The 26,517-nt window shown below is 41.3% G+C and overlaps 1 protein-coding gene across 5 annotated transcripts in view; it reads right to left on the bottom strand.

The window, feature by feature from the left end:
- The window catches only part of LOC130273682 (uncharacterized), a 125,027-nt gene that overhangs the window by 15,628 nt on the left and 82,882 nt on the right, over positions 1-26,517 (bottom strand). For all 5 annotated transcript variants that reach the window (XM_056520890.1, XM_056520894.1, XM_056520895.1 and 2 more), the window contains 4 exons: positions 24,003-24,054; positions 14,611-14,661; positions 1,680-1,787; positions 260-329 (listed from right to left, as the gene is read on the bottom strand). In XM_056520890.1, coding sequence (XP_056376865.1) covers positions 260-329; positions 1,680-1,787; positions 14,611-14,661; positions 24,003-24,054 — 281 coding nt within the window. The remainder of the gene's footprint in view (positions 1-259; positions 330-1,679; positions 1,788-14,610; positions 14,662-24,002; positions 24,055-26,517) is intronic.

The following is a 26,517-nucleotide window of genomic DNA, read 5'->3' as shown; positions in this document are numbered from 1 at the left end:
GGTGCCAATCCTGTCAGCTAAAAACAGGAAACTGAAGCTAGTTTGCACAGGCTCATTAAATTTGGACAATGGAAGACTGGAAGAACTTTGCCGGGTCTGAGGAGTCTCTATTCCAGCTGCGACATTCAGATGGCAGGGTCAGAATTTGGTGTAAACAACATGAAAGCATTGATCCATCCTGCCTTGTGTCAACAGTTTTGGATGGTGCTGGTGATGTAATGGTGTGGGGAACATAAAACATCCAGTTTTTCAAACTTACCATGATCACTGGAACCATCATCAGGCCCTGCATGTTCATCAGCTGAACTGTGCTCCGCTTCTGTGCAGATCTAAACACAAACACAATATTCTGATAAAGTATGCAGAAGCTGAAGAAATTATGACAGGACCTAAAATTTATATTTGGGGGATCAGTAAACTGTTCACTAAACAAATAAAAATATTTAAAAGGTAAGGTTCTCAGTTTGGTGTCTAAAGTCTATAGCCTTTCCATGAACCTGTACACTGGAGCAAGTCAAGTGCTTCTGCCCATTGTTTTACCAATTGGTAGGGGTCTCAGCACCCGGGCCCCACAAATGACACATTCTGAGAGGTCGCTATGATTTAGTTAATACTTTAGGTACCCTTTAAAGGACATCTGAAGTGATCGGGACAGGATGGGGATAAGTCTGATCATGGGGGTCGAACCCCTGGGGCCCCGCGATCTCCCAAACGGGGCCCAAGCATTGCAGCACTGTGTGCATGCACGTAGCGTCGATCTCACTGAAAGCTTACAATGACTAGATTTATGGCTATAGGACATTTATCCAGGGATTTATAATTCTGATCCTTAATACCATGCTGTCCCAGTATTTGCAATAGAATGAACACTAGAGGCTGCAAAAATGATCCTTGTAATTGTGTTTGAGAAGGCATAATTTTGGAGCAGTGACTCTCAAAAAAATAAAAAAAAAATAAAAAGGAAAGCAAGGCAATAAAGAGGATGTACTGGTCATTCTAGCTGGCACCCCTGTAGGTGAAGAGAGGAGGAGGTAAGTAAAAGTAGATACAGTAGTACAAAGGGTATTTGTTGCTCATAGTAACCGAAAGCAGCACTTTAATTTGTCAAGAGCAGAAAGCTATGATGTGATTAATTGCTATGGGCGGGCAACAAAGACACTGGCCCTCATTTACTAAGAAAATCGGGTTGTAAGTCTATGTTGCTTTCTTACCCGATTGCTTTTTTCCCCTGGTATTTATTATTATGTCGCATCCTGTTTGTCGCATGTGGGTTTTGTTGGTTTTGGTTTCCAACTCCTCTGAGCTGTCGGGAAAAAATCCACAACAATTCAACAAATTCGGGTTGGAAACCTTTATAAATACGTGGGAAAGCTCAGAAATGTCGGGTTACGCCCCTTTTTTGGGTTTGGGAGAATCCACATCGGGTCTGTCAGGAAAAAATGTCGCATCGTGTCGCAGACTGGCGCATGATGTCTGCGACATGGCGCAGACAAAGATGCGACAAAAAAACCCGACAAAAAAGAGGTCGGGTTTAGAATAGTAAATGAGGGCCACTATTTTGTTTTGGCAGTTTTGATAATTGAGGGCCATGTTCAAATATCAAAGCCTACAACACCATTACAAATTGAGGCATTTCCACATATCTCTAGAAATAAAAGATAGAAAAATGTGATACTTACTATTTCTGCTAGTTTTCTCTCATTGTATTTTATTAGGGCACTGGAGAACATTTCTTTTACCTTGTTTGCAAATTCTACATCAGAGTCATTTGCCATTGCAAAAGTTTTCTACAAAAAACAGAACAAACATTAAAGACATAGGGGGAGATTTATCAAAACCTGTTTAGAGGAAGACTGGTACAGTTGCCCATGGCAACCAATCAGATTGCTTCTTTAATTTTTAAAGAGGCCTGTGAAAAAATAAAAGAAGTGATCTGATTGGTTACTATGGGCAACTAATCAGCTTTTCCTGTAAACAGGTTTTGATAAATCTCCCCCATAGACTTTAGAACAGGATAGATAGATATACATTTGCACACACATTATATAACACACAACAGCTTATTTCTGGCAGAATTTGTGCTAAACCACTCACACAGTAGCATTATATACTTTTATTGTAGAAAAACAATAACATATAAAACTATGATTTCCATGAAATATAAAAAAATTGGGTTTGTTGTTCTCTGCTTATTTAATGCTTGGGTCATATATTAAAAGGAGTAAAGTAAAAAGTGCAAGTGTTCACACAAAAAAACGTGCACGAGGATACGGTCCATCTCAAGCCCTTCTCCAAAAGGAGAGAGGCCCCCCCAATAAACCAAACCCTTCCTTTTCAGGTCAAAAGGAACAACGTCCCCTTTTGCCAATGCTACTCAGGGTCCGAAAGTGCTCCTGGCAAACAACCGAGCAAAAACCAAGTTGTCACCAAGGAGCCAGTAAAACTGGTTTGGTGCCCTTGCCAAAGCAAGGGCGACCGCGGCATGGCAGGGAAGTAAGGAACCTAATGGCAACACACCTCCCCTAGACTGGCAGGAGGGACACCCAGAAGAGCTACCGCACCCTGACCAATCCTAATGACACACAAAAACACAAAATGCGGACACAGTGACAAAAATAAATATATAAAAGTGGATGTGCATAGTGTAATACTGCCCGGACATCCGACCGGATCTACAAAGATTCATCGATCCTAGCCGGAGGCTGGGATACTAAGGGTGAGAGAAAAAGTGCGTGCTATGTGCCATCCTTCAAGTGGGGCGACATACTACCAAGTGAATTCCAGCACCCTGAGGTCACCTCTCCCAGGGCACTTTTGCACCTCTGCTCATACTCTACCCAAGCCTTAAGACCAGACCCAGCAGGAACAGGTCTCATAAGAGATGACTGCAGCTCTCCACAGCATCCCCGGTATACCTACCCCACTGTGTGGTTCCCCATCCTGCCTTGGTGGTCTTCCACACCATCAACTAACAGGAACGGTACTACACTTGATCTTAGCCAAAAGGTCGAGAAGCGATTCCAGCACCTAATAACAATCCGCTATATAGAGTATAGGGAATAAGTGTCCAATCACTAGGGGGGGTGGGGGTCTGACCTGTGGGACCTGCTGTCTATCGAAGTACTGGAGATATCAGAGCATTGTACTCCATGCAGCAAGGAGAGTCAGGTTTTTGTTCCAGAGATCGCAAATGGGGATAGGGGATCCTGTGGATAGGTGACATTTTTTTTTTAGAGACTATTCTACTGCACTGTATTTAAAGGTGCTGATGACTGTAATAATGCATTCACCTTAACACAATACCTTTAATTGTGTGGTCAATTTTTCTAATTAACGTGTATTTCAGATTCAGCGACTAAATGCCTGACCGGGGCATCATCCTACCTGCTCCCTCCCTGCATTACGAGACAGAGCTTCGCACTTTATCACTATTGCACTCATCTCCAGTACAAGACCCAGCACTGTAAAAAAAAAAACATTATACTGGGTCTTGCACTGGAGACAGATGGGAACAGAGTGGGAAGCTCAGTTCACATGACTAGTAATATGTGGTGGGAAAAATGGCACCAAATTGTTGTTTAATACACCTATCCAGATTAAAAGGGTAATCCGGAGCCGAAAACCTTATCCCTTAGCTACAGTATACAGTCATTGCCGTAAATATTGGCACCCCAGAAATTTTTCAAGAAAATGAAGTATTTCTCATAGAAAAGGATTGCAGTAACACATGTTTACTCCCTTTGTTTGTATTGGACCTAAACCAAAAAAGGGAGGAAAAAAAAAGATAATTGGACATAATGTCACAACAAACTGCAAGTATGGTCTGGACAAAATTATTGTCACCCTTTACTTAATATTTGGTTGCACAACCTTTGGAAAAAAAAAAAAAAACTGAAATCAGTCGCTTTCTATAACCATCAATAAGCTTCTTACACCTCTCAGCCGGAATGTTGGACCACTCTTCCTTTGCAAACTGCTCCAGGTCTCTCTTATTGGAAGGGCGCCTTTTCCTAAGAGCAATTTTAAGATCTCTCTACAGGTGTTCAATGGAATTTAGATCTGGACTAATTGCTGGCCACTTAACCCCTTAAGGACCAAGGGCGTACAGGTACGCCCTTGGTCCTGCTCTCCTGATATAACGTGGGGTTACACAGTAACCCCGCGTCATATCACGGCGGGCCCGGCGTCATAGTGAAGCCGGGACCCGCCTCTAATAGCGCGCAGCACCGATCGCGGCGCCGCGCGCTATTAACCCTTTAGCCGCGCGCTCAGAGCTGAGCCGCGCGGCTGAAAGTGAAAGTTCCCGACTAGCTCAGTCGAGCTGTTCGGGATAGCCGCGGCTAATCGCGGCATCCCGAACAGCTGACAGGACAGCGGGAGGGCCCCTTCCTGCCTCCTCGCTGTCCGATCGCCGAATGACTGCTCAGTGCCTGAGATCCAGGCATGAGCAGTCATGCGGCAGAATCGTTGATCACTGGTTTCTTATGAGAAACCAGTGATCAACATAGAAGATCAGTGTGTGCAGTGTTATAGGTCCCTATGGGACCTATAACACTGCAAAAAAAAAGTTGAAAAAAAAAAGTGAATAAAGATCATTTAACTCCTCCCCTATTAAAAGTTTGAATCACCCCCCTTTTCCAATAAAAAAAAAAAAACACAGTGTAAATAAAAATAAAATATGTGGTATCACCGCGTGCGGAAATGTCCGAATTATAAAAATATATAATTAATTAAACCGCTCGGTCAATGGCGTGCGCGCAAAAAAAATTCCAAAGTCCAAAATAGTGCATTTTTGGTCACTTTTTATATCATTTAAAAATGAATAAAAAGTGATCAATAAGTCCTATCAATGCAAAAATGGTACCGTTAAAAACTTCAGATCACGGCGCCAAAAATTAGCCCTCATACCGCCCCATACACGGAAAAATTAAAAAGTTAAAGGGGTCAGAAGATGACAATTTTAAACGTATTAATTTTCCTGCATGTAGTTATGATTTTTTCCAGAAGTCCGACAAAATCAAACCTATATAAGTAGGGTATCATTTTAATCGTATGGACCTACAGAATACATATCAGGTGTCATTTTTACCGAAAAATTTACTACGTAGAAACGGAAGCCCCCAAAAGTTACAAAACAGCGGTTTTTTTTCAATTTTGTCGCACAATGATTTTTTTTCCCGCTTCACCATAGATTTTTGGGCAAAATGAATGAAGTCATTACAAAGTAGAATTGGTGGCGCAAAAAATAAGCCATCATATGGATTTTTAGGTGTAAATTTGAAAGAGTTATGATTTTTTAAAGGCAAGGAGCAAAAAACGAAAATGCAAAAACGGAAAAACCCCCGGTCCTTAAGGGGTTAAACTCTCCAGCGTTTTGATGCCATCCATTTCTGGGTGCTTTTTGACGTATGTTTGGGGTCATTATCCTCAGACCAGTGCCAGAGGCAGCAAAACAACCCCAAAACATAATTGAACCTGCATCATATTTCACTGTAGGTACTGTGTTCTTTTCTTTGTAGGCCTCATTCCGTTTTCGGTAAACAGTAGAATGATGTGCTTTACCAAAAAGCTCTATCTCGGTCTCATCTGTCCACAAGAGGTTTTCCCAGAAGGGTTTTGGATTAATCAAGTTCATTTTGGCATGTAGTCTTGCTTTTTTATGTCTCTGTGTCAGCAGTGGGGTCCTCCTGGGTCTCCTGCTATTTCATTTAAATGTCAACTGATAGTTTGTGCTGACACTGATGCTCCCTGAGCCTGCAGGACACCTTGAATATCTTTGGAACTTGTTTGGAGCTGCTTATCCACCATCCTGACTATCCTGCGTTGACACCTTTCATCAATTTTTCTCTTCTGTCCACACCCAGGGAGATTAACTACAGTGCCATGGGTTGCAAACTTCTTGATAATGTTGTGCACTGTGAACAAAGGCAAATCTAGATCTCTGGAGATGGACTTGTAACCTTGAGATTGTTGATATTTTTCCACAATTATGGTTCTCAAGTCCTCAGACAGTTCTCTTTTCCTCTTTCTGTTGTCCATGCTTAGTGTGGCACACACAAACACACAATGCAAAGACTAAATTAACTTCTCTCCTTTTTATCTGCTTTCAGGTGTGATTTTTTTTTTATAGTGCCCACACCTGTTAATTGCCCCACATGAGTTTAAAAGGAGCATCATATGCTTTAAACAATCTTATTTTCCACAATTTTGAAAGGGTGCCAATAACTGTCCAGCCCATTTTTGGAGTTTGATGTGACATTATGTCCAATTTGCTTTTTTTTCCTCCTTTTTTGGTTTAGTTCCAATACACACAAAGGGAATAGACGTGTATAGCAAAACATGTGTTACTGCAATCCTTTTCTGTGAGAAATACTTCATTTTCTAGAAAAAAAACACTTCAGGGGTGCCAACATTTACTGTATAAACAGAAACAAACCGTAAAAACAGAAAAAAAAAAAACAGGCATGGCGCCACATAGGGTTATAAAGTCTAAAGCATAGAAATAATAGGTACAAACTAGCAAAAAAACGGCTCACTTGGGTGGGTGAGTGAGTTGTGGTGTAGCCACAACTCCATACAATGCCCATCAATGCCTCTTCGGGGAGAAACAAAGTATATTGTGGATTATAGGTTCTATATAGCAACAAGTTACCTAAGCACCCCTTCAATGACCAGCAGGGGGTCTAAATATGCACCAAGAAAGAAAGGCTAAAAACTGTGTTTCAAGGGGCACAAAAAGAATCATTAGCAATCCAAAAAACTGTAAATTTTTTAAGTCCAATATGAATGCATTTTTGGAGGATACAACCTCCTTCCTCAGATAACAGGACTTGGAATGTTGCAGTAGATGACACACATATAATTATATTTATGAGATATATATATATATATATACACACATATACACACACACACACACAAATGCATTAATACATAATCGAAACGAACATAGGTGCATGAATAAAAACCAATACAAAACCTTAAAGTCTACAGGTGTTGTACATGCAACAAAAATAATATTATAACTCATAACTCACCACATACTGGTATTCTTTAATGCGCATCCCGTGCTCAGGGATCTGAACTTCTGGCTCTGATCTTGCTACACTTCCTGGGTGCAAATACACGGAAGCAGCATGAGAGAATACCAGTATGTGGCGAGTTACTCCCTGGACTTTGGGTGAGGGAGCTGTACTCTCTCACACGCCCGCCCCCCCCCCAGGATAAAGGATAGCTCCCACCACCACTTTTTTTTCCTTTTTTTACATATTAAAAATGCCTTTTTGTCTGCCTGGTAGTGAGCACAGGCAGACTTCCCCAGCAGGCACCAAGTCACTGATGCCTGCTGGGGCCAACACTTCTGCCCTTAGTTCACCTATACAGGGTGCCTCCAGCTGTTTCCCCACTGCAACTCCCAGCTTGCCCTGACATCTATTGGCTGTCAGGGCATGCTGGGAGTTGTAGTGGGGAAACAACTGGAGGCACCCTGTATAGGTGAACACCAGATCTGTGATGGCCGCACATCCCGCTCCCCACCGCGCAGCCCGCAACCCCCCGCCCCGTCGCTCAACTTACTCCCCCTCCGCCTTAGTTCACCCATTCAGAGTACCCCCTCCCCGCCGCGCAACCCGCAACCCCCCCCGGCCCCGCCGCTCCGCTCAACCCACTCCTCCTCCCCACCCCCCTTAGTTCACCTATTCAGTGTCCCTCGAGCTGTTTCTCCACTACAACTCCCAGCTTGCCCTGACATCTATTGGCTGTCAGGGCATGCTGGGAGTTGTAGTGGGGAAACTGGAGGTATACTGTATAAGTGAACATGCACCCCCCCGGCATAATACTTTACCTTGTCCCCGGGAGCCTGCGTGCATCCACTTCCTTCAAAGCGCTCGCTCCCGCCTGTCTGATTGACAGGCGGGAGAGAGCACCGCAGTGACTGAATATCGAATCATTGCCAGGCTTAGAAGAGTCGAAATTCTGTAGTGACGTCAGTCACTGCTGAATGCATTCGGCCACTAGGAGGGCGAACCCTAGTGGCCGAATTTAAAAGTGATTTTAAACTGGTTTAAAATGACTTTTTTAAATTAAAGTATATTAGAGATATGTTGTAGTACTTAAGTACTACAACATATCAATTTTTTTTATTTCATGACAGTGCCCATTTAAGGGTATGTTTACATGGTGGAATTTCCATGCGTAATAATTACCAGCCGCAGTACTCACAATTTACTGCTAATGCACCTAGCCATTGTTTGAAACAGCAGGTTCAGGTAAAGTATGGCAATAAATAGTCATTTGGAAGAGCTACCATCAGCAGCTGATGCCATGTGTAGGACTAGCCTAATAATATCTAGTAATATATGTCAATTAACAACATCAATATACAGTATAAATATTAGTAAAGAAACAAAAAATCTCTTGTGAAGAGAAGTGTATGGGGACCTTAAAACCTAGCTTTTATTTATTTACTAGCTGAGTACCCGGCGATGCCCGGTTTTTCCTTCCTAATCCTTGTTGGGGAGGAAACTCAACAAAGGAGGAAGCTTTTGACTTTATATCCCATCCTTATATATTGTTGTCATATTCCGTCCCCCTATCCAGTATTTATGTCCCATACTCATATCCTGTCCTCAGGTGGGACTGATTTGTAATGAAGATATTGTAAGCTGAAAATAGAAGGGGATGTGGCTTTGTGGGACTGGGCGTGATTTGCAAGCCAGACCGATGCACAAAAAGGGTAGGTAAAAGGGTGGGGCTTAAAATGTGGGCGTGTCTTTGTGAGATGGGGTGTGGCTTGCAAGCTGGACTGACACATTCGCCAGGAGATGCAGAGCGGAGCTTTGGAGTAAGGTACTGGAAGTCCCATATACTTGCATGGGACTTGAAACAAAAACCTATCTTTTCTATAAGGGTGTAAGTAAGGGTTAATTTAACTATCATATTTTTATTTGACATAAGTAACATGTGTACCAGATATTACTGAAATATCTCCAGCCGTACGGAAGTTATGTGGGAACATAACTACCCCCATTTGTTAGGGTCAGGGTTTTTGTTTAAAGTCCCATGCAAATCAATGGGAAATTTAAGATTTAAATTAACTATCCTATATTTTAAGTGGATGTATAAGTAACATGTGACCAATTATTATCGAAATATCTCCAGCCGTTTGGAAGTTATGCGGTAACATATTTCCCATAGACTTGTAAACAAAAACCCCAATCCTGACTAATGGGGGTGGGTAAATTACCTATCCTGTTTGTTGTTAACATATAAGTAACATGTGTACCAAGTTTCATGTTAATATCTTTACCGGTTTGGACGTGATGCTGGAACATATACATACACACACACACACACACACATTGAGTTTTATATACATAGATTTACATAAAATATTGCACTTACAAAAATAAACATCGTGAAGCTCCAATGGCCGCCACCAGTGTCAATGCTGTCAGTCTATTCAATATACTTGTGCTGGTTTGCACTGTTCCGCATTCAATACAGCTTATCTTTAGTGTTCCTTGGCTGTATATGTCTCAAAGTTTGTGCACATATATTGATTAGTTTTCCACCATATACATGGGTTCCCAGTCATGTACGAATGGATACAACACATTATATTTTATCCATGTGTCACAAACTTCCAATCAATCTGTATATTGCACAATGTCCTCTGTTGTATGTATCTGCATAGCATACGATCTTATTATGCTGAGTACACAATTGCACATAGGGGGACATTTATCAAAACCCGTCCAGAGGTAAAGTTGTCCAGTTGCCCATAGCAACCAGATGATTGGTTGCTATGGGCAACTTGGCAAGTTTTACTTTGCACAGGTTTTGATAAATCTCCACAGTCCCTTGTATTGCTATATTATATATATATATATAGTGATACGCAGCAAACTATAGTGCAATACAAGGGACTGTGGAGATTTATCAAAACCTGTGCAAAGTAAAACTTGCCAATAATAAATATATATATATATATATATATATATATATATATATATATATATATATATATATATTTATATATTATATATATAGTGCTAGAGAGAGTCTTTTTAATCCGGCACTAATGCCTGGGATTCTTTGCCAGTGTAGAATCCCTATGCAGGAGCTGGTGGGGTGCTAAATCCTAGAGTGCACATACCGCAGATTCATAATATATGGATATAGAAAAGAATAGCACTCACCACCTCAAGTATTCTTTGGATATGATTTCTTTATTGCATGATGATCCAAAAGTGTCGACATGTGGAAGACCGCAATAGTGCAGCAGGTGCGGACGCCGGGACACTCCCAGGAATGACAACAGCTGTTTCGTGGGATACTCCCACTTCCTCAGGTCATTGACAAAGAATACTTGAGGTGGCGAGTGCCATCCTTTCATCCTTTTCGATATCCATATATCAGTGTGTGTGTGTGTGTGTGTGTATATATATATATATATATTAACCAAAGGATAAATTGGCCAGCACTATTGATCCAAACTATTGTAAAAAACTGGCTTGCAGGTGCAGGCTGCTGGGCTTAATATACAGCAACAGGAGAATACAGCAGCACACTGCTAGCACAAAGATATAGGTGAAACATGAGTATTTAGATAAAACATGAGTATATAGATAAAACATGAAAAGCTATACAGCTGTAATGCAATAAATGAAGATATGAAACTATGAGGTACTTAGCTTGCAAATTTGGCGCCAAATAGCATGGACCGTCCCACCACGGTAAGGTGACCTCATTCTGGGACGGACCCTACACTGTGTATATGCCTCTGTGTGAACAGTACAGCAGACCTTGCATGCCTGCTGTACTGTTCACACAGAGGTATATACACAGTGTAGGGTCCGTCCCAGAATGAGGTCACCTTACCGTGGTGGGACGGTCCACGCTATTTGGCGCCAAATTTGCAAGCTAGTGTACCTCATATTTTCATAGTTTCATATCTTCATTCATTGCATTACAGCTGTATAGCTTTTCATGTTCTATCTATATACTCATGTTTCACCTATATCTTTGTGCTAGCAGTGTGCTGCTGTATTCTCCTGTTGCTGTATATATTTTATATATTGCACCTTGTCCTTTGACTATGCAAGCGTTTATGACATGTGCGTTTTGACACTTGGCTGTTTCCTTTAGAGGGCATTAGTTTGTTTGCTTTGATTTCATCTGCTTTGATTTGTCAGGGATTTTGTTTAGCATATTTTCTTTAGCTTCAGATACTTGTGTGTACCACTTTTGACTATTCGTGCCTACTTTTATATCTGTAACCCCTCCTACATTTTCCCTCCTTTGTTTCATGAAACAAAGTTTTTTTGTGCTCTGGCATTTCTCAAATGGGTTTGTGCATTTTAACATTATTCAATGAAGCTGACATATGACACAGTCATTTAAGCCACGGGGTTTGACAGACTATAATTTATATGTCCAGAATGCTTCCCTCATGCTTCCCTCTGCAGCAGTGTCTTGTCCCTGTCCCCTCTTTTTCGAGGGAGTATCACTTCTATTTGTGCTCTCAAATCCTGGGCTTTACTTTCATGATATGCTGCAAAGTGGATGCCTACTGGGGTTTCCCTTGCATGCGTAATGTCTCCAACATGTTCCTGCAGGCATTTTCTGAAGGGTCTGTAAGTCTTGCCGATGTAGTTCTTCGGGCACGGGCAGGTTAACATATAGAATTGATGCATAGTATATTTATCTCTTTTTGTTGCACTCTGAAATGTGTTACTTTTTTTCCTATGTATCGACACATAGTACATTTATTTACAGGTTTTTGGCTAAGCCATCTCTCTCTAGATTCTGGTTCAAAGTTACTTTTTGTCAATCTGTCACATACATTTTCACCCCTTTTGTATGTGATTGGGGGGGGGGGGGGTCTGTTATGTCTGATAGCACTGTGTCCAATTTTAGAATACACCAATATTTTTGAAGGATATCTTTCACCTTCCTGGCTTCCTCGTCATATACACCTATTATCCTAGAGGCAACTCCTTCTTGCTTTTTTTGAGGGGGGGGTTAGTATTTGTGTTATCTGGCATTTCAGTGCCCTATGGTAGGCCCTCTAGTATTTTGCTGGGTTAACCCCTATTCTTAGAGGAGTTATCCAGGAAAAAACTTTTTTTTTTATATATCAACTGGCTCCAGAAAGTTTAACAGATTTGTAAATTACTTCTATTAAAAAAGCTTAACCCTTTTAGTACTTATGAGCTACTGAAGTGGAGTTCTTTTCTGTCTAAGTGCTCTCTGATGACACCTGTCTCAGGGGGCTGTCCAGAGTAGAAGCAAATACCCAAAGCAAACCTATTCTACTCTGTGCAGTTCCTGAGACAAGCAGAGGTGTCAGCAGAGAGCACTGTTGCCAGACAGAAAAGAACAACTCAACTTCAGCAGCTGATAATTATTGGAAGGATTAAGATTTTTTAATAGAAGTGCTTTGTGGAGCCAGTTTATATATAGAAAAAAGTTTTTTCCTGGAATACCCCTTTAAGTCTCAAAAAAGTCTCAAAAAAGCTGCAGAACTAAGAACAAGACTTAGCAATAGGGGCTATCCCAACAAAATACTAAAGAGGGCCTACCAGTGGGCACTGAGATGCCAGAGAACCCAATTACTATCCCTTACTAACCCCCAAAAAAGAGCAAGAAGGAGTTGCCTCTAGGATAATAGGTGTATATGATGACAAAGCCAGGGAGGTGAAAGATAGCCTTAAAAAATAATGGGGTATTCTAAAATTGGACACCGTGCTTGCAGACAGACACCCCCCAAATCACATACAAAAGGGGTAAAAATGTATGTGACAGAACAACAAAAAGTAACTTTGAACCAGAATCTAGAGAGGGATGGCTTAGCCAAACACACAAGGGGACCTTTCCATGCAATAAATGTACTCTGTGCCAATACATAGAAAAAAGTAAAATTTCAGAGTGCAACAACAAGAGAAATATACTATGCATCAATTCTCTAACTGCAAAACAAAAAGGGGTGGTCTATATTTTTACCTGCCCGTGCACAAAGAACTACATCGGCAAGACATACAGACCCTTCAGAAAATGCCTGCAGGAACATGTTGGAGACATTACGCATGCAAGGGAAACCCCAGTAGGCACCCACTTTGCAGCATATCATGAAAGTAAAGCCTAGGATTTGAGAGCACAAATAATTGCGGTAATACCCCCTCCAAAAAGAGGAGGGGACAGGGACAAGACACTGCTGCAGAGGGAAGCATTCTGGACATATAAATTAGAGTGTCAAACCTCATGGCTTAAATGATTGTGTCATATGTCAGCTTCATTGAATAATGTCAAAATGTACAAACCCATTTGAGAAATGCCAGAGCACAAAAAAAAACAAAAAAAAAAAAAAACCTCATGAAATGTCACTAATCTGAAATATTAATCTTAACCATACACAAAAATGGATGGACAACTATAAACCTACAAAAAGCATAACACCTTGTAATAGGGCTATAAGGAATCATAGTTCCAGCTGGAAAATAAAACACAGTATGATACTACTGTTAACTCCTAAACTATAAAAGAATACCTTCCTGTAACAGCAGGGCAATGCAAGAGTTAATAGGTGCTACAAGCGCAACCTATTGTTATCGGGACATATCCTGCTGGAACACAAGCGTGAAAGGTTACTACCCGGAATGATACTCAGAAGGACGCAAGATACGCATACCTGAGCAAAGACTAAAGTAAACCCGCCCACACATACCTGATGCATGAAGAGAAAATGAAACAAAAATGAAGCACAAAGAAGCAGAGGCTGAGACTGACACACAGAGAGCTGATTGGACTCGCAGGTCATGTGAGGGAAACAGTAGGAGGGGTTACAGATATAAAAGTAGGCACAAATAGTTAAAAGTGGTACAGCCGCCATCAGAGCCGCACACAAGTATCTGAAGCTAAAGAAATCTAAACAATGCTAAACAAGATCCCTGTCGAATCATAGCGAATGAAACGCCTAGGATCTATTTTCTAAATGTGGATGATGTCCAGATATGCAATATAAATACGAATACTGTACAATATGTGATACGGAGCAAACTATAGTGCAATACAAGGGACTAGGTGCAATTGTGTACTCAGCATAATAAGATCGTATACTATGCAGATACATACAACAGAGGACATTGTGCAATATACAGATTGATTGGAAGTTTGTGACACATGGATATAATATAATGTGATGTATCCATGCGTACATGACTGGGAACCCATGTATATGGTGGAAAACTAATCAATATATGTGCAAACTTTATTGAGACATATACAGCCAAGGAACACTAAAGAAACTGTATTGAATGCGGAACAGTGCAAACCAGCACAAGTATATTGAATAGACTGACAGCATGGACACTGGTGGCGGCCGTTGGAGCTTCACGATGTTTATTTTTTTGTAAGTGCAATATTTTATGTAAATAATAAATAAAAACTAAGTTTTAAGGTCCCCATACACTTCCCTTCATACTGCCTATACAGGGAAACCTATACAGTGGTAGTGCTCATAAGCATAAACAGTTAATTGTAACTTGTGAACTTAGTCAATTTGTAAGATTGCATTGGTCAAATGGAACTGATGTCTAAAGGAGTACGTACCAGAAACTGAAACACGTCTTGGTTGTTTTTAATTGGCTCTATGTAAAAAGTCTGCAAAAAAAACAAAACAAATATTGAGTTACTGTCTACAACTCTTGCAGGGTAATAGTCCCATATAAGTCTCACATTGTTTTCTATGGGTTTCTGCTGCAACAACTTGGAAAAGCAGAGATTCCATAATCTGAATGGGCCCCAACAGGGTTCCAAAACGTGCGTTGAGGTCGGGAGAGCACTGCTGGCATTTCCACTATGGGTAAGATTGTAATTTTCCAAGCCTGACTGCACTGAAGCCCCTTATATAGCACATTAGACACTATACATCTCTACATCACCTGTGCATGAGTCTATGGGAACCATAAGTGTAGGCTTTGAAATAATGTTTGTCCCCGAGATTCTGCATTAATTTATAAACTGTGCAATTTAGATTGGTCTGTAGCTTCAATAGGTGAACTGCAGTCAGACGTTGCACCTCGATATATATGCTAGCTTTAGTTGTTTTGCTTAGTACTTTTCACACTGCATTTACATTTTTTTTTTACTGTGAACTGTCCACTATTAGTTCGTTTTTTATTTTAATGCATACAATAAGCTATATGTTTTAATGAAGGTATTTTTTAACTCCATTTTGTTGTATAAAAGTTACGTGTTGTATAAAACTAAGAGAGACTGTTACAACATAACACAGATCACCTGACAGCTATGACTATGAGAGACTGCTACAATCTTGCGCAGACTGGGGAATAAGATACCCAGTACTGGGCAAAATTGTTTCATATTTAAATCTTTACTATCTAATACCTGCCCCATGTATTTAGCCTAAATCAGTGATTGCTCTTATATTTTGTTGCACTTAAGGCGCTGCCGCATCCAACGTTCTAATGATACTAAGTCCGGTTTACCCCGTTCTCGGGATTCTAGGACTTGAGTGGAGGTCCGCCCCCATGTGCGGCGTCATAGAGTCGGGCCTCCGATGACGTAAATAGGATGCGCGCCGGCTTCATGGAGACGCCGGCGTGTTCATCTGACACGCAGACACTCCGGACACTGCTCCGGCACTCGCTGCCACTGCAGTGTTTCATATATACCTCTTCCTGAACAGCCGTATGTAAGTAAATTGTATAACATACTAATGCCTATTTGTTTTTTTTGTTTATTTTGCATTATGTGGCTATTTTTGTTTATATGCTCCATGTATCCTGATTAAATAAGGTATTAAGTATGGGCATATTGTTGTTGCAGTGCCCGGTGCTCTCCCACTATACTTGATCCAGCAAAACAGTGAGTACTTGCTTGCCAATGCATGACAAACAGTTAAAGGGGTAAGTCATACACTGGTTGCTAAGGGAGATGCCTATAATTTTTTGTCGTTACAGGTTTTTTTTGCCTCTACTGATCTGTGGACACAGTTAATATTTGGAGAGCCGGGTGTTTACCAACGCTGGTTGTTTGATGTTGATCTTTCATGTTGATGTTACTGCTTATAATCAGCCCATCTGAAAGGGGATATACACAGTGACATCTACTAATATGATATATGACTCCAGAGAATTTATTAATTATATATCTAAATCCCCTGAAGAAATGTGGGGGGAAACTTCATATACCATACCCCTACATGGAAACGAGTTGGGATAAGGGAATTGTTGTTTATATGAAAGTGACAATATCTTTTATGAAGGAGCATACAATCACTGAATGGTGATGGTTCATTAATTTTCATTGTAATGATTATGTTTTCATTTGCTTAAATTCTTATCAAAAGACGCAGGTTATGTGTCAACGCACGACTTTTTAGTGACTATGTTTTCTATTGATTGTTGTTGGACCAATATTTTAATTAATACAATTAAAAGTTATGTTTTATAAGGCACCTCAGTCCTTGGTAGGGACAACATAATTTTCTGTAATAATTGCCAAGAGGTAGTGTGTTATATCTGGGCATGTGTATGGCCTATATTTTTCATACATTCATATTCTAGTCTCTGTTGTATAAAAGTTACAAGATTAGTGAATGAAGGCTTCCATACAAGGCTAAACACACAGAAGAGAGGGGATTATGCTCTTATTTTTCTAGCATAGCCTCAGGAACAGCACGGATCACAATATACAACAGCATCAGCTCTTAAAGGGGCTATCCAGGAAGGGAAAAAATAACTACTTTCTTTCAAAAACTGCTCCCCATCTGTCTCCAGTTTTTTTTTTAAAAGAAAGTAGCTGTTTTTCTATTCCTGGATAACCCATTTGGGGTCTATCCACACGTACAGTATTTTGCGCAGATTTGATGCGCAGGATTTGAAGCTGTGTTCAGTTTACATTGAAATCTGCAGCAGAAAATCCTAATTTATGTTAATACTGAAGTCTATATGAACCTGTGAAATGCTGTTAATAAAAAGAAAGGAAGAATTTCTTTTCTGAACAACGTGTCAGTGTGTTATTCACTTCGATGCATGCATCAAATATTTTTTGGACGAGAAAATATATTCACTAGGTCCTGAAGGAGAGTTCCACTTTACTAATACACACAGTAAGCGTGTGCATTTTCCTTGCAGTCTCTGTTGGCTTCAGGCACTCAACCCTCACCCCTCTCTGTAGATTAGGTTAGGCAGCATATAAACCGATCCCTCATTGAGCTGCTAATTAATCCTGTAAACACAAGATGAAGTTGAGATGTTTTATCAGAGTGAATGGAAGGGTATAATTATGAAGCAGGAAAGAAGCCTGATAAGAGGAGAAAGAGGCATTTTTCTCTGACCAGATAGATAACACCATTGGTATATTCATTTGTAATACTGACTTACGTAAAGTTTGTTGAAATGACAGTGCCCATTTAACTTGTTCATGGACATGAACGGTACTGTTTTATTAGTTTTAGAATGTGTTTATAAATAATTGTGACTTAAATAACAACCATACCATATTTTAAGTAATCAATGCAGAAATTCAGGCAATTCTAAAGGGTTCACCTATTTTTTTTATTTTACTTTAGTTGTTTAGTAACTCTATGGTGTCAGAATTGTGAGGGGTGGAAACTAAGAGTATGTTCATATTGAATAATTTGAGCAGAATATCTGCTCCCGAAATTCCACGAGCGGAGATCCCACCGCCGAATTCCTTAGATTATAGGACCGTGCAGCCCTGCATCATCACCATTGACAGCAATGCAGTGCTCGTGGAATCCCGCACAAAGAATGAACAGGTTCATTATTTGCACAGATCAATTTTAAGCGGCTGAATTCTGCACTGCTGAAGTTCCGCAGTGTGAATGAGTCCATGGAAGACCTATTCACACTAATGGAAGAGTTCACATGGCAGAATTCGAATGCACAATTCTGTGTGAAGAAATTACGCTCAAATTCCTCAGTGTGAACAAACCCTAAAACAGGACAGGCAAGTCAAGCTGCCTTAGATCTGCCTCAAATTTCTTCCAAAAGGGGGGCGTGGTCTGGCTGCCGAGGTGGATGGCTGCATAGCATAGGAGCTCCGATCCTGTAGCCCGAAAAAGCAACTAAACAAGCGGTCACCACGATCTTTTTTTGGTTCAAAGAGTGGGGAACCATCACCCAGCATGTCCGGCCGCAGAAAAAGGATCGCACGACAAGGGACTCTTGCTAAATTTAGCTTCACAAGAAGCAAGCAGAGGGAGCAAGATGGCGCCGACTCCGGGACATTCGCAGCAACATCGCGGCCCCGCTCTCCGGACCCACCTCGCATACAGGTTGAACTGCCTCCCCGCAGATCTACGTCAGACCCGGCGCTGCACAGCTCCTTGGCAGCAGAGAACGGGGAGAGGAACCACACAGAGGATGGCGGCCGCGAAAGTCCGGCGCTCCGTTCGGGGAGCCTGCATGGAAGAGGAGCGGGGCCTGCACTGCTGGATCCGGCCTCCCCTCCTCCAGCTGAGACACCAGAACTCGGCTCATCGCAGGAGGCAGCTTCCACATCACCCAGAGCGGAGGTACAGGGCTTGCTGGACGCTAAGGAGGGGGAGGTGGAGGAACTGGGTGCTCTTGGCTCACTGGAGGTGTCTGGAGCGCCATTGACAGACACTGCCATGAAAAATATGCTACTGATACTGAGACAGACCTTTTTACAAGATATGCAAAAAACAATATCCCCACTGAACAGCACAATAGATGAACTCGGTGGGCGGATAGATCACCTTGAAAACAAGATGGAGGAATTCTCTGAATCTCACAACATACTAATAGACTCCCATACAGAGTTGGAGGAGGAGGTGATTATGCTAAGAGAAAAGATAGCTGATCTGGAGGACAGGAGCCGCCGCAACAACCTTAAATTGAGAGGGGTCCCGGAGTCAATACAGCCTATGGACATTCCTTCATATGTACGCTCCTTAATCCACACTGTGCTACCAGATTGCACACCTCAGGAACTGGAGGTTGACAGAGCTCATCGGATACCTAAACCCCGCCATTTGGACGAATCGGTCCCAAGAGATATACTGGCAAGGGTCCATTTTTTTACCATAAAAGAAAAAATTATGGAGTACTCTAGGAAAAATAATGGACTCCCTGCCCCCTACCATCAGGTGGCAGTGTATGCTGATTTGTCAGCGGCAACAATGCAAGCGAGACGCCTATTGCAACCCATCACTCTGGCCCTCCGGTCAGCAAATATCGCATACAGATGGGGATTTCCTGCTCGTTTATTGGTACGAAGGGACAATAAAACTCATGTCATTCGCTCAGCGTCCGAAGGACAATCTCTCCTCTCATCATGGAACTTACCTCCAATACAAGGCAGATCATCTAGATCTACCAACTCCGCTCCCAAGTTACGAAAAGAATGGGCTGTAGCCTAGCTGAAGTTGGTGACTGAAACCATTTTACTATCTGCAGGTTCGGGAGGGCTGTGTAGGTCCACTTATGGCTTCGGACTGGACTGTTGCCCCACTTCGTTTTTTGGGCTCTTCTGAGTTGGGCCTATGGCTCGTGTGTTTTTCTTATTTTATGTTTTTCTTTATGGTGAAAGTTTTTTTCTGTCTAAGTCGCTTAAATGTTGCTCATGCCTTCGTTAGTGATGCTTTGCTTCTGCACTGTAGGGGTGTGGGTGCTGGCTGGGAGACTCACACCCCTTCCCGTTACTTAGGCACTCAACTTAATTATATAGATGAATTATGCTGGTCCAATGGGGATCCGCATAGGTAGTATCAATGCTAATGGGCTTAACACACCTTGTAAACGTTCATATTTCTGGAAAGAGGCACAGGCGCTTAGAAGTGATGTGATATTTGCTCAGGAAACGCACTTGCTCTCAAGGGACGCCTTTAGACTGAAGCACACAGCTTATCCACATATTTATCAGTCTCACTACAAAACTAAGTCCAGGGGTTCCTTGATAGCAATTAAAAACACAGTCGCTTTCCAGCTGAAAGAAGTTTACGCTGATACAAAAGGTAGATATGTCATTTTGAGATGCACGATTAATAATATCCCGTTAACTTTGGTCTCATTATACGCTCCTAATGCAGGACAGTTGGGTTTTCTCAATTCACTTTACAGGAGGATAATGAAACAAACGTGGGGGTCACTGATACTCGGGGGTGACTATAATTCAGTGTGGGATCCCGCTCTAGACACTACTTCACATACTAGAGCGTCTTCCTCAGTTCTGGCCAGGTGGGCATGGGAGAGGGAATTATATGACCCATGGAGAATTGAACATGGCACAGACAAATCGTTTTCTTTCTATTCAGCTGCACATAATTCTTATTCTAGAGTGGATATGTTTTTGATTGATGCATCTTTACTAAATTCAGTTACTGGTACTACTTTAGAAACTATTCAGTGGTCGGACCACGCAGCTATATCCATAGAACTGAAAGACACTATGTCCTCCCCCCGTGCACACTCATGGCGACTTAACCCTTTTTTGCTATCTCATTGTGAACATTCTGGAAGGCTTGAAAAAGATATAACTGAATATTTTCACATAAACGATACTACGGTAGACAGTCCTGTTTCCCTCTGGAACTGCCATAAAGCAGTTATTAGGGGTCTAAGTATTAAATACAGTTTCATACTAAAAAAACAAAGAGATAGTAAACTAAAAGATGTCTTGTCCCGCCTACAAATAGCGGAACGGGAGAATATTTCCTCTCCTTCCACACTAACTGCTTCTTCTCTTTTTTCTATACGGCAGGAACTTCGCAGTTTATTTTTACACACATATGAAAAAGCACACCGAAAGTTACAAGCACGTTATTATGCTCAAGATAACAAAGCAGGTAAGCTGCTAGCCCATCGACTTAAAAAACGACAAATTAAATCCCGAATACCCTTCCTAATACATCCCACTTCGCAAACTAAGTTATATACCCCGGCTGACATTGCAGACGGTTTTGCAACCTTTTATTCCCATTTATATAATTTAGGAGACCGGGCACTGCCTGAGACTGACCCCATGCCAGCTATTCAACATTATTTGGCTAAATTAAACTTGCCTTCTCTTACAGAGGGACAAATAAAGGCGCTTAATGTGGAGATTAGTCATCAAGAACTGTTAGATACCATAAGATCTTTACCAGTAGGGAAAGCACCCGGACCCGATGGTTTTTCTAGCTTATATTATAAAAAATACGCTATACTCTTATCCCCATATCTGCTTAAATTCTGCCAGACAGCTATGCTGACTGGGAAATTACCCAAGGAAAATTTACAGGCACTTATAACCACTCTACCAAAGCCCGGTAAATCTGTAGATGCACCGCAAAACTACCGCCCTATATCTTTATTAAACCAAGATATAAAGATCCTAGCGAAACTTTTAGCTTCTAGATTGGCCGCTGTATTACCCTCCATAATTAGCTCAGACCAAGCAGGCTTTGTAGCTGGAAGACAAACGTCGGATAACACACGTAGGCTCCTGAATGTTTTTTATAATCTAGAAATTGAGGGCTTTGGTCCTAGCCCTGGACGCCGAGAAGGCATTCGACCGACTCCGTTGGTCGTTTGCCTTCTCGGTCCTACAGCAGATGGGTATCGTAGGTCCTATTCTCACTGCTATTTCCTCTCTTTATTCCTGTCCCACAGCCAGAGTATTGGCAAAATGGTTCCCTATCTAGGGAATTTCTGATCACAAATGGCTCGAGACAGGGCTGCCCCCTCTCCCCTCTAATATACATCCTGTCCATTGAACCCCTGGCCCAGGCCCTTAGGTTAAACGATAATATATCTGGAGTAGATATAGCTGGTGTTTCGCACCTCATTTCTTTATATGCAGACGATGTTATACTATCCCTGACCAACCCACTGTCCTCTCTCTCGGAGGTCATGAAAACTATAGAGGAATATGGAGTGCTTTCCTATTATCATTTAAATACAAACAAGACGCAAGCACTCCCACTGAATCTTTCACCTTGTATTACGCAGTCCTTGAAGTCTACATATAGCTTTGAATGGTGCCCAAATAGCATTAAATACCTGGGAGTCAACTTGGCTTCGCCACACTCCCTTTTATATGCTCTAAATTATGAACCATTATTAGCGGACTTGACCTCTGCGGTACATAAATACTCTTCGATGGAGATATCTTGGATGGGCCGCATAGCGGCGTTCAAGACGTTTTTACTGCCGAAGTTACTGTATTTGTTTCGCACGATGCCAATTCACATTCCAGAATCTTTTTTTCGGAAGGCCACATCTATTCTCTCTAGATTTATTTGGGCCGGTAAGAAACCTCGCTTGAATGCAGCTATTATGGCCAAATCTAAATTAGCAGGAGGTTTGGGATCTCCAGATATAAAAGGATATTATGTATCCACATTGGTATCCTTCCTGCGGCATTGGTGGTCGTCCTCCCCCCCCCCCCCTTGGGTGAAGATAGAGAGTTTATCGGTTGATCCATTTTCACTACATGACGTTTTATACACTCCAGTATGGAATGTAGAGGTCCCGACTGTCCGTAACCCTATGGTTCGCGCCTCTCTGAGAGCGTGGTCCAGTTACCTATCGAAAGTGGAGGGCCGGGTGGACATGAGCCCCTTGAGCCTACCGTTGACGTTTGTTCAAGCTTCCATACGAGATATAGACCTGTCAAACTGGATTAAAGCTAATATTAACACAATTGGACAGCTATATGAGGAGTATGGACTAATGACATTTGGGGACATACAGAAGAAGTACAATCTACCTAGCACTGATTTTTATAAATTTCTTAGAATTCGTCATTTTCTGGGATCATTGAAACCGACTCAGATATCCATGAATCCTACCACCCTTACATATCTAGCTTCACAGATAAAGGGGCTCTCGCCACTATATTTACTATACACTCAAACGAACACTTGCAATAAATCCTATCCGCTTAGACTGTGGGAGAGAGACTTGAACATTGTTATACCAATTGGGGAATGGCAGAGGGCTTTCCGGGGTGTTCACAGGGCTCTGCAGTGTTCCTCACACATAGAATCAGCTTACAAAACCATTTTAAGATGGTATTTCACGCCGGACAAAGTGGCGCTAGCATATCCGGGCTCTACTAATACATGTTGGAGAGGCTGCGATCAGAAAGGAACATTGGTCCACATATTGTGGAAATGCCCTCTCATAAAATCATTCTGGGAGGACTGCAGAGCGCTGTTGACAGAGATTCAGAGAGCTAGAGTGCATTGGTCTCCACAGCTAGTACTCCTGTTTATAGGTGTGCATGAAATACCGCATGCAATGAGAGATTTCTTTTGTATTTTTTGTGTAATAGCAAAAATAGCACTGACTAAATGCTGGAAGACTGCCTCGATACCTACACGCACAACGGTAGTAGATAGACTTAATTTGACCTATGCGTTTGAATACACACTGGCCAGAGGTTCGGGATCGTTAGCTAAATTCCACATCAGATGGTCGGGTTGGGCAGCATCTGCTTACAGCATAAAAGTTGATTGAGGGAGTTTCTCTAACATAGGGGCAGGGAGAGAGCCTCCTACGGGGGATACCAAAATAAAGATGCCTATTAAGAAACATATCTTTGACATAAATCATTACAAATTATAGAAATTAGCATTTAAGCCCATTGTGACGCATGTTCCTAAAAGTAGCAAAGCACGACTTGAAAATGAAGAATAAAACAGCAGTGAAGGCTTCCCGTTAGTTATGATAGAGGAAAAAGACGGACAGATTTGTTGTACACTGTTAATGTTGTATTCTGTAATTTGTGTGCGCCTGGCCCCAAACAGTTGGGGGACACAGGGAGATGACAGCGTCGGAATACTTGCTGATATATATGTATGTAACACTGTGGTTACTTGTTTCTTTTATGTTTTAAAACCAATAAAAAACTATTGAAAGTAAATTTCTTCCAAAAAAAAAAATAAAAAATTTAGTGTGTTAGACAACTAACTTCACAGTGTTGCATTTCAAAACAAATATTCATACCTTTTTAGATTTTTCATGCCTTGTCTTACTACTCTTTGTATGACGTTCCTTACTGTAGTACATAAAAAAAAAAAAAAAAAAAACACACATTCAGTAAGTAGTATAACAAATGGTAGACAATGTTGGTTCGGGAATTACAGTCAGGTGCATAAATATTGGGACATCAACACAATTTTAATTTTTTTTGGCTCTACACACCACCACAATGGATTTGAAATGAAACAAACGAAAGATGTGCTTTAACTGCAGACTCTCAGCTTTAATTTGAGGGTATTTACATCCAAATCAGGTGAACAGTGTAGGAATTACAGTTTGCATATGTGGCTCCCGCTTGTTAAGGGACCAAAAGAGTCTCCTAGGACTGTATCCACCTTTTCCAGCCCACGGGAGCACCTGAAAGCTGAACTAATTTCAGCAGGAAAAGTCATCAACTGCTGAGCCGAGAAGTTGGTGACAAATCGAATTTACTGTAAGATCGCTCATCTATCTGGAACGTATAGACATCACCAGACATTGCTAGGCTTCATCCCTGGTGATTATCTGCCAGGCCTCTACTGCAACTGTCTTCAGTTCCTACTTGTTCTTGGGGCATTTTCCCTTCCGTTTTGTCTTCAGCAAGTGACATGCACGCTCAATCGGATTCAGATCAGGTGATTAACTTGGCCATTGCATAACATTCCACTTCTTTCCCTTAAAAAAACTTGTTTGTTGCTTCTGCAGTATGCCTTGGGTCATTGTCCATCTGCACTGTGAAGCGCCTCCCAATGAGTTCTGAAGCATTTTGCCTAATGAGTAGACAATATTGCCCGAAACACTTCAGAATTCATCCTGATACTTTTGTCAGCAGTCACATCATCAATAAATACAAGAGAAGCAGTTCCATTGGCAGCCATACATGCCCACTATGCCATGACACTACCACCACCATGCTTCACTGATGAGGTGGTATGCTTAGGATCATGAGCAGTTCCTTTCCTTCTCCATACTCTTCCCTTTCCATCACTCTGGTACAAGTTGATCTTGGTCTCATCCGTCCATAGGATGTTGTTCCAGAACTGTGAAGGCTTTTTTAACTGCCGTTTGGCAAACTCTAATCTGGCCTTCCTGTTTTTGAGGCTCACCAATGGTTTCCATATTGTGGTGAACCCTGTGTATTCACTTTGGTGAAGTCTTCTCTTGATTGTTGACTTTGACACACATACACCTACCTTCTGGAGAGTGTTCTTCATCTGGACAACTGTTGTGAAGGGGGTTTTCTTCAGCAGGGAAATAATTCTTCGGTCATTCACCACAGTTTTCCTTCGTCTTCCAGGGCTTTTGGTGTTGCTTAGCTCAACGATTCGTTCCTTCTTTTCAGGAATGTTCCAAACAGTTGTTTTGGCCACGCCTAATGTTTTGGCTCTTTTTTTTTTTTTTTTTTTTTTTTAAAGCCTAATGATGGCTTGCTGAGAGAGACAGCTCTTTGGATCTCATCTTAAGAGTTGACAGAAACAGATGCAAATAGCACACTTGAAATTAACTCTGGACCTTTTATCTGCTCATTGTAATTGGCATAATGAGGGAAACACAAACCTGGCCATGGAACAGCTGAGAAGCAAATTGTCCCATTCCTTTTGGTCCCTTAACAAGTGGGAGGCACATATGCAAACTGTTGCAATTCCTACACCGTTAACATGATTTGGATGTAAACACCCTCAAATTAAAGCTGACAGTCTGCAGTTAAAGAACATTTTGTTTGGTTCATTTCAAATCCATTGTGGTGGTGTATAGAGCCAATAATGTTAGAATTGTGTCACTGTCCGAATATTTATGGACCTGATTGTATATATTGAATACACAAACTTTAAAGGGGTTATTCCAGTAAATAAACAGCAATGCAGTAATACACACCACTATTCTATCACTTTCCATACGAAAACAGCCACACTGTAGTGTCATGTCAGCTTATTTCCTCACCACTCTGGTCTCTTCACTCACCTGACTATACAGGACAAAATTCACAGTCAACCCAATAGTAAAACTCCTATAAGCTCCCTATGCGAGTGTACAATTTGTTGCTGATATAGTAGGAAGAGTTGAACCCCTTTGTAACAAAGCCAATTTGGGCATTATTACCAGAGACTCCTAGGACTGTATCCACCTTTTCCAGCCCACCGGAGCACCGGAAAGCTGAACTAATTCATGCAGGAAAAGTCATCAACTGCCGAGCTGAGAAGTTTGGCTCACGAATCGAATCACTGTAACTTCGCTCATTTCTACCCATAACTTTAGTTTTATCTTTACAGAGCTGGAAGGAGGCTTCTTATTTCCTAAAAGCATGCCGTTTTTATTGCTACAATTTTCATATACAAATGACTTTTTGGTCAATAGCTTTTCCATTTTTTGGGAGTGCAGGACAAAAAAAATATATAATTTTTAGACATTTTATTAAACATTTTTTATTATGAATACAATACACTTTGCTACTATTATATGCAGTTTATTATGCTAATCATTATTATGCTGTATACTGACA

The sequence above is a fragment of the Hyla sarda genome, chromosome 5 (genome assembly GCF_029499605.1).
Source record: "Hyla sarda isolate aHylSar1 chromosome 5, aHylSar1.hap1, whole genome shotgun sequence".
In the NCBI taxonomy this organism is placed as follows: Eukaryota; Metazoa; Chordata; class Amphibia; order Anura; family Hylidae; genus Hyla; species Hyla sarda.
This window is presented reverse-complemented; position numbering and strand designations above follow the sequence as displayed.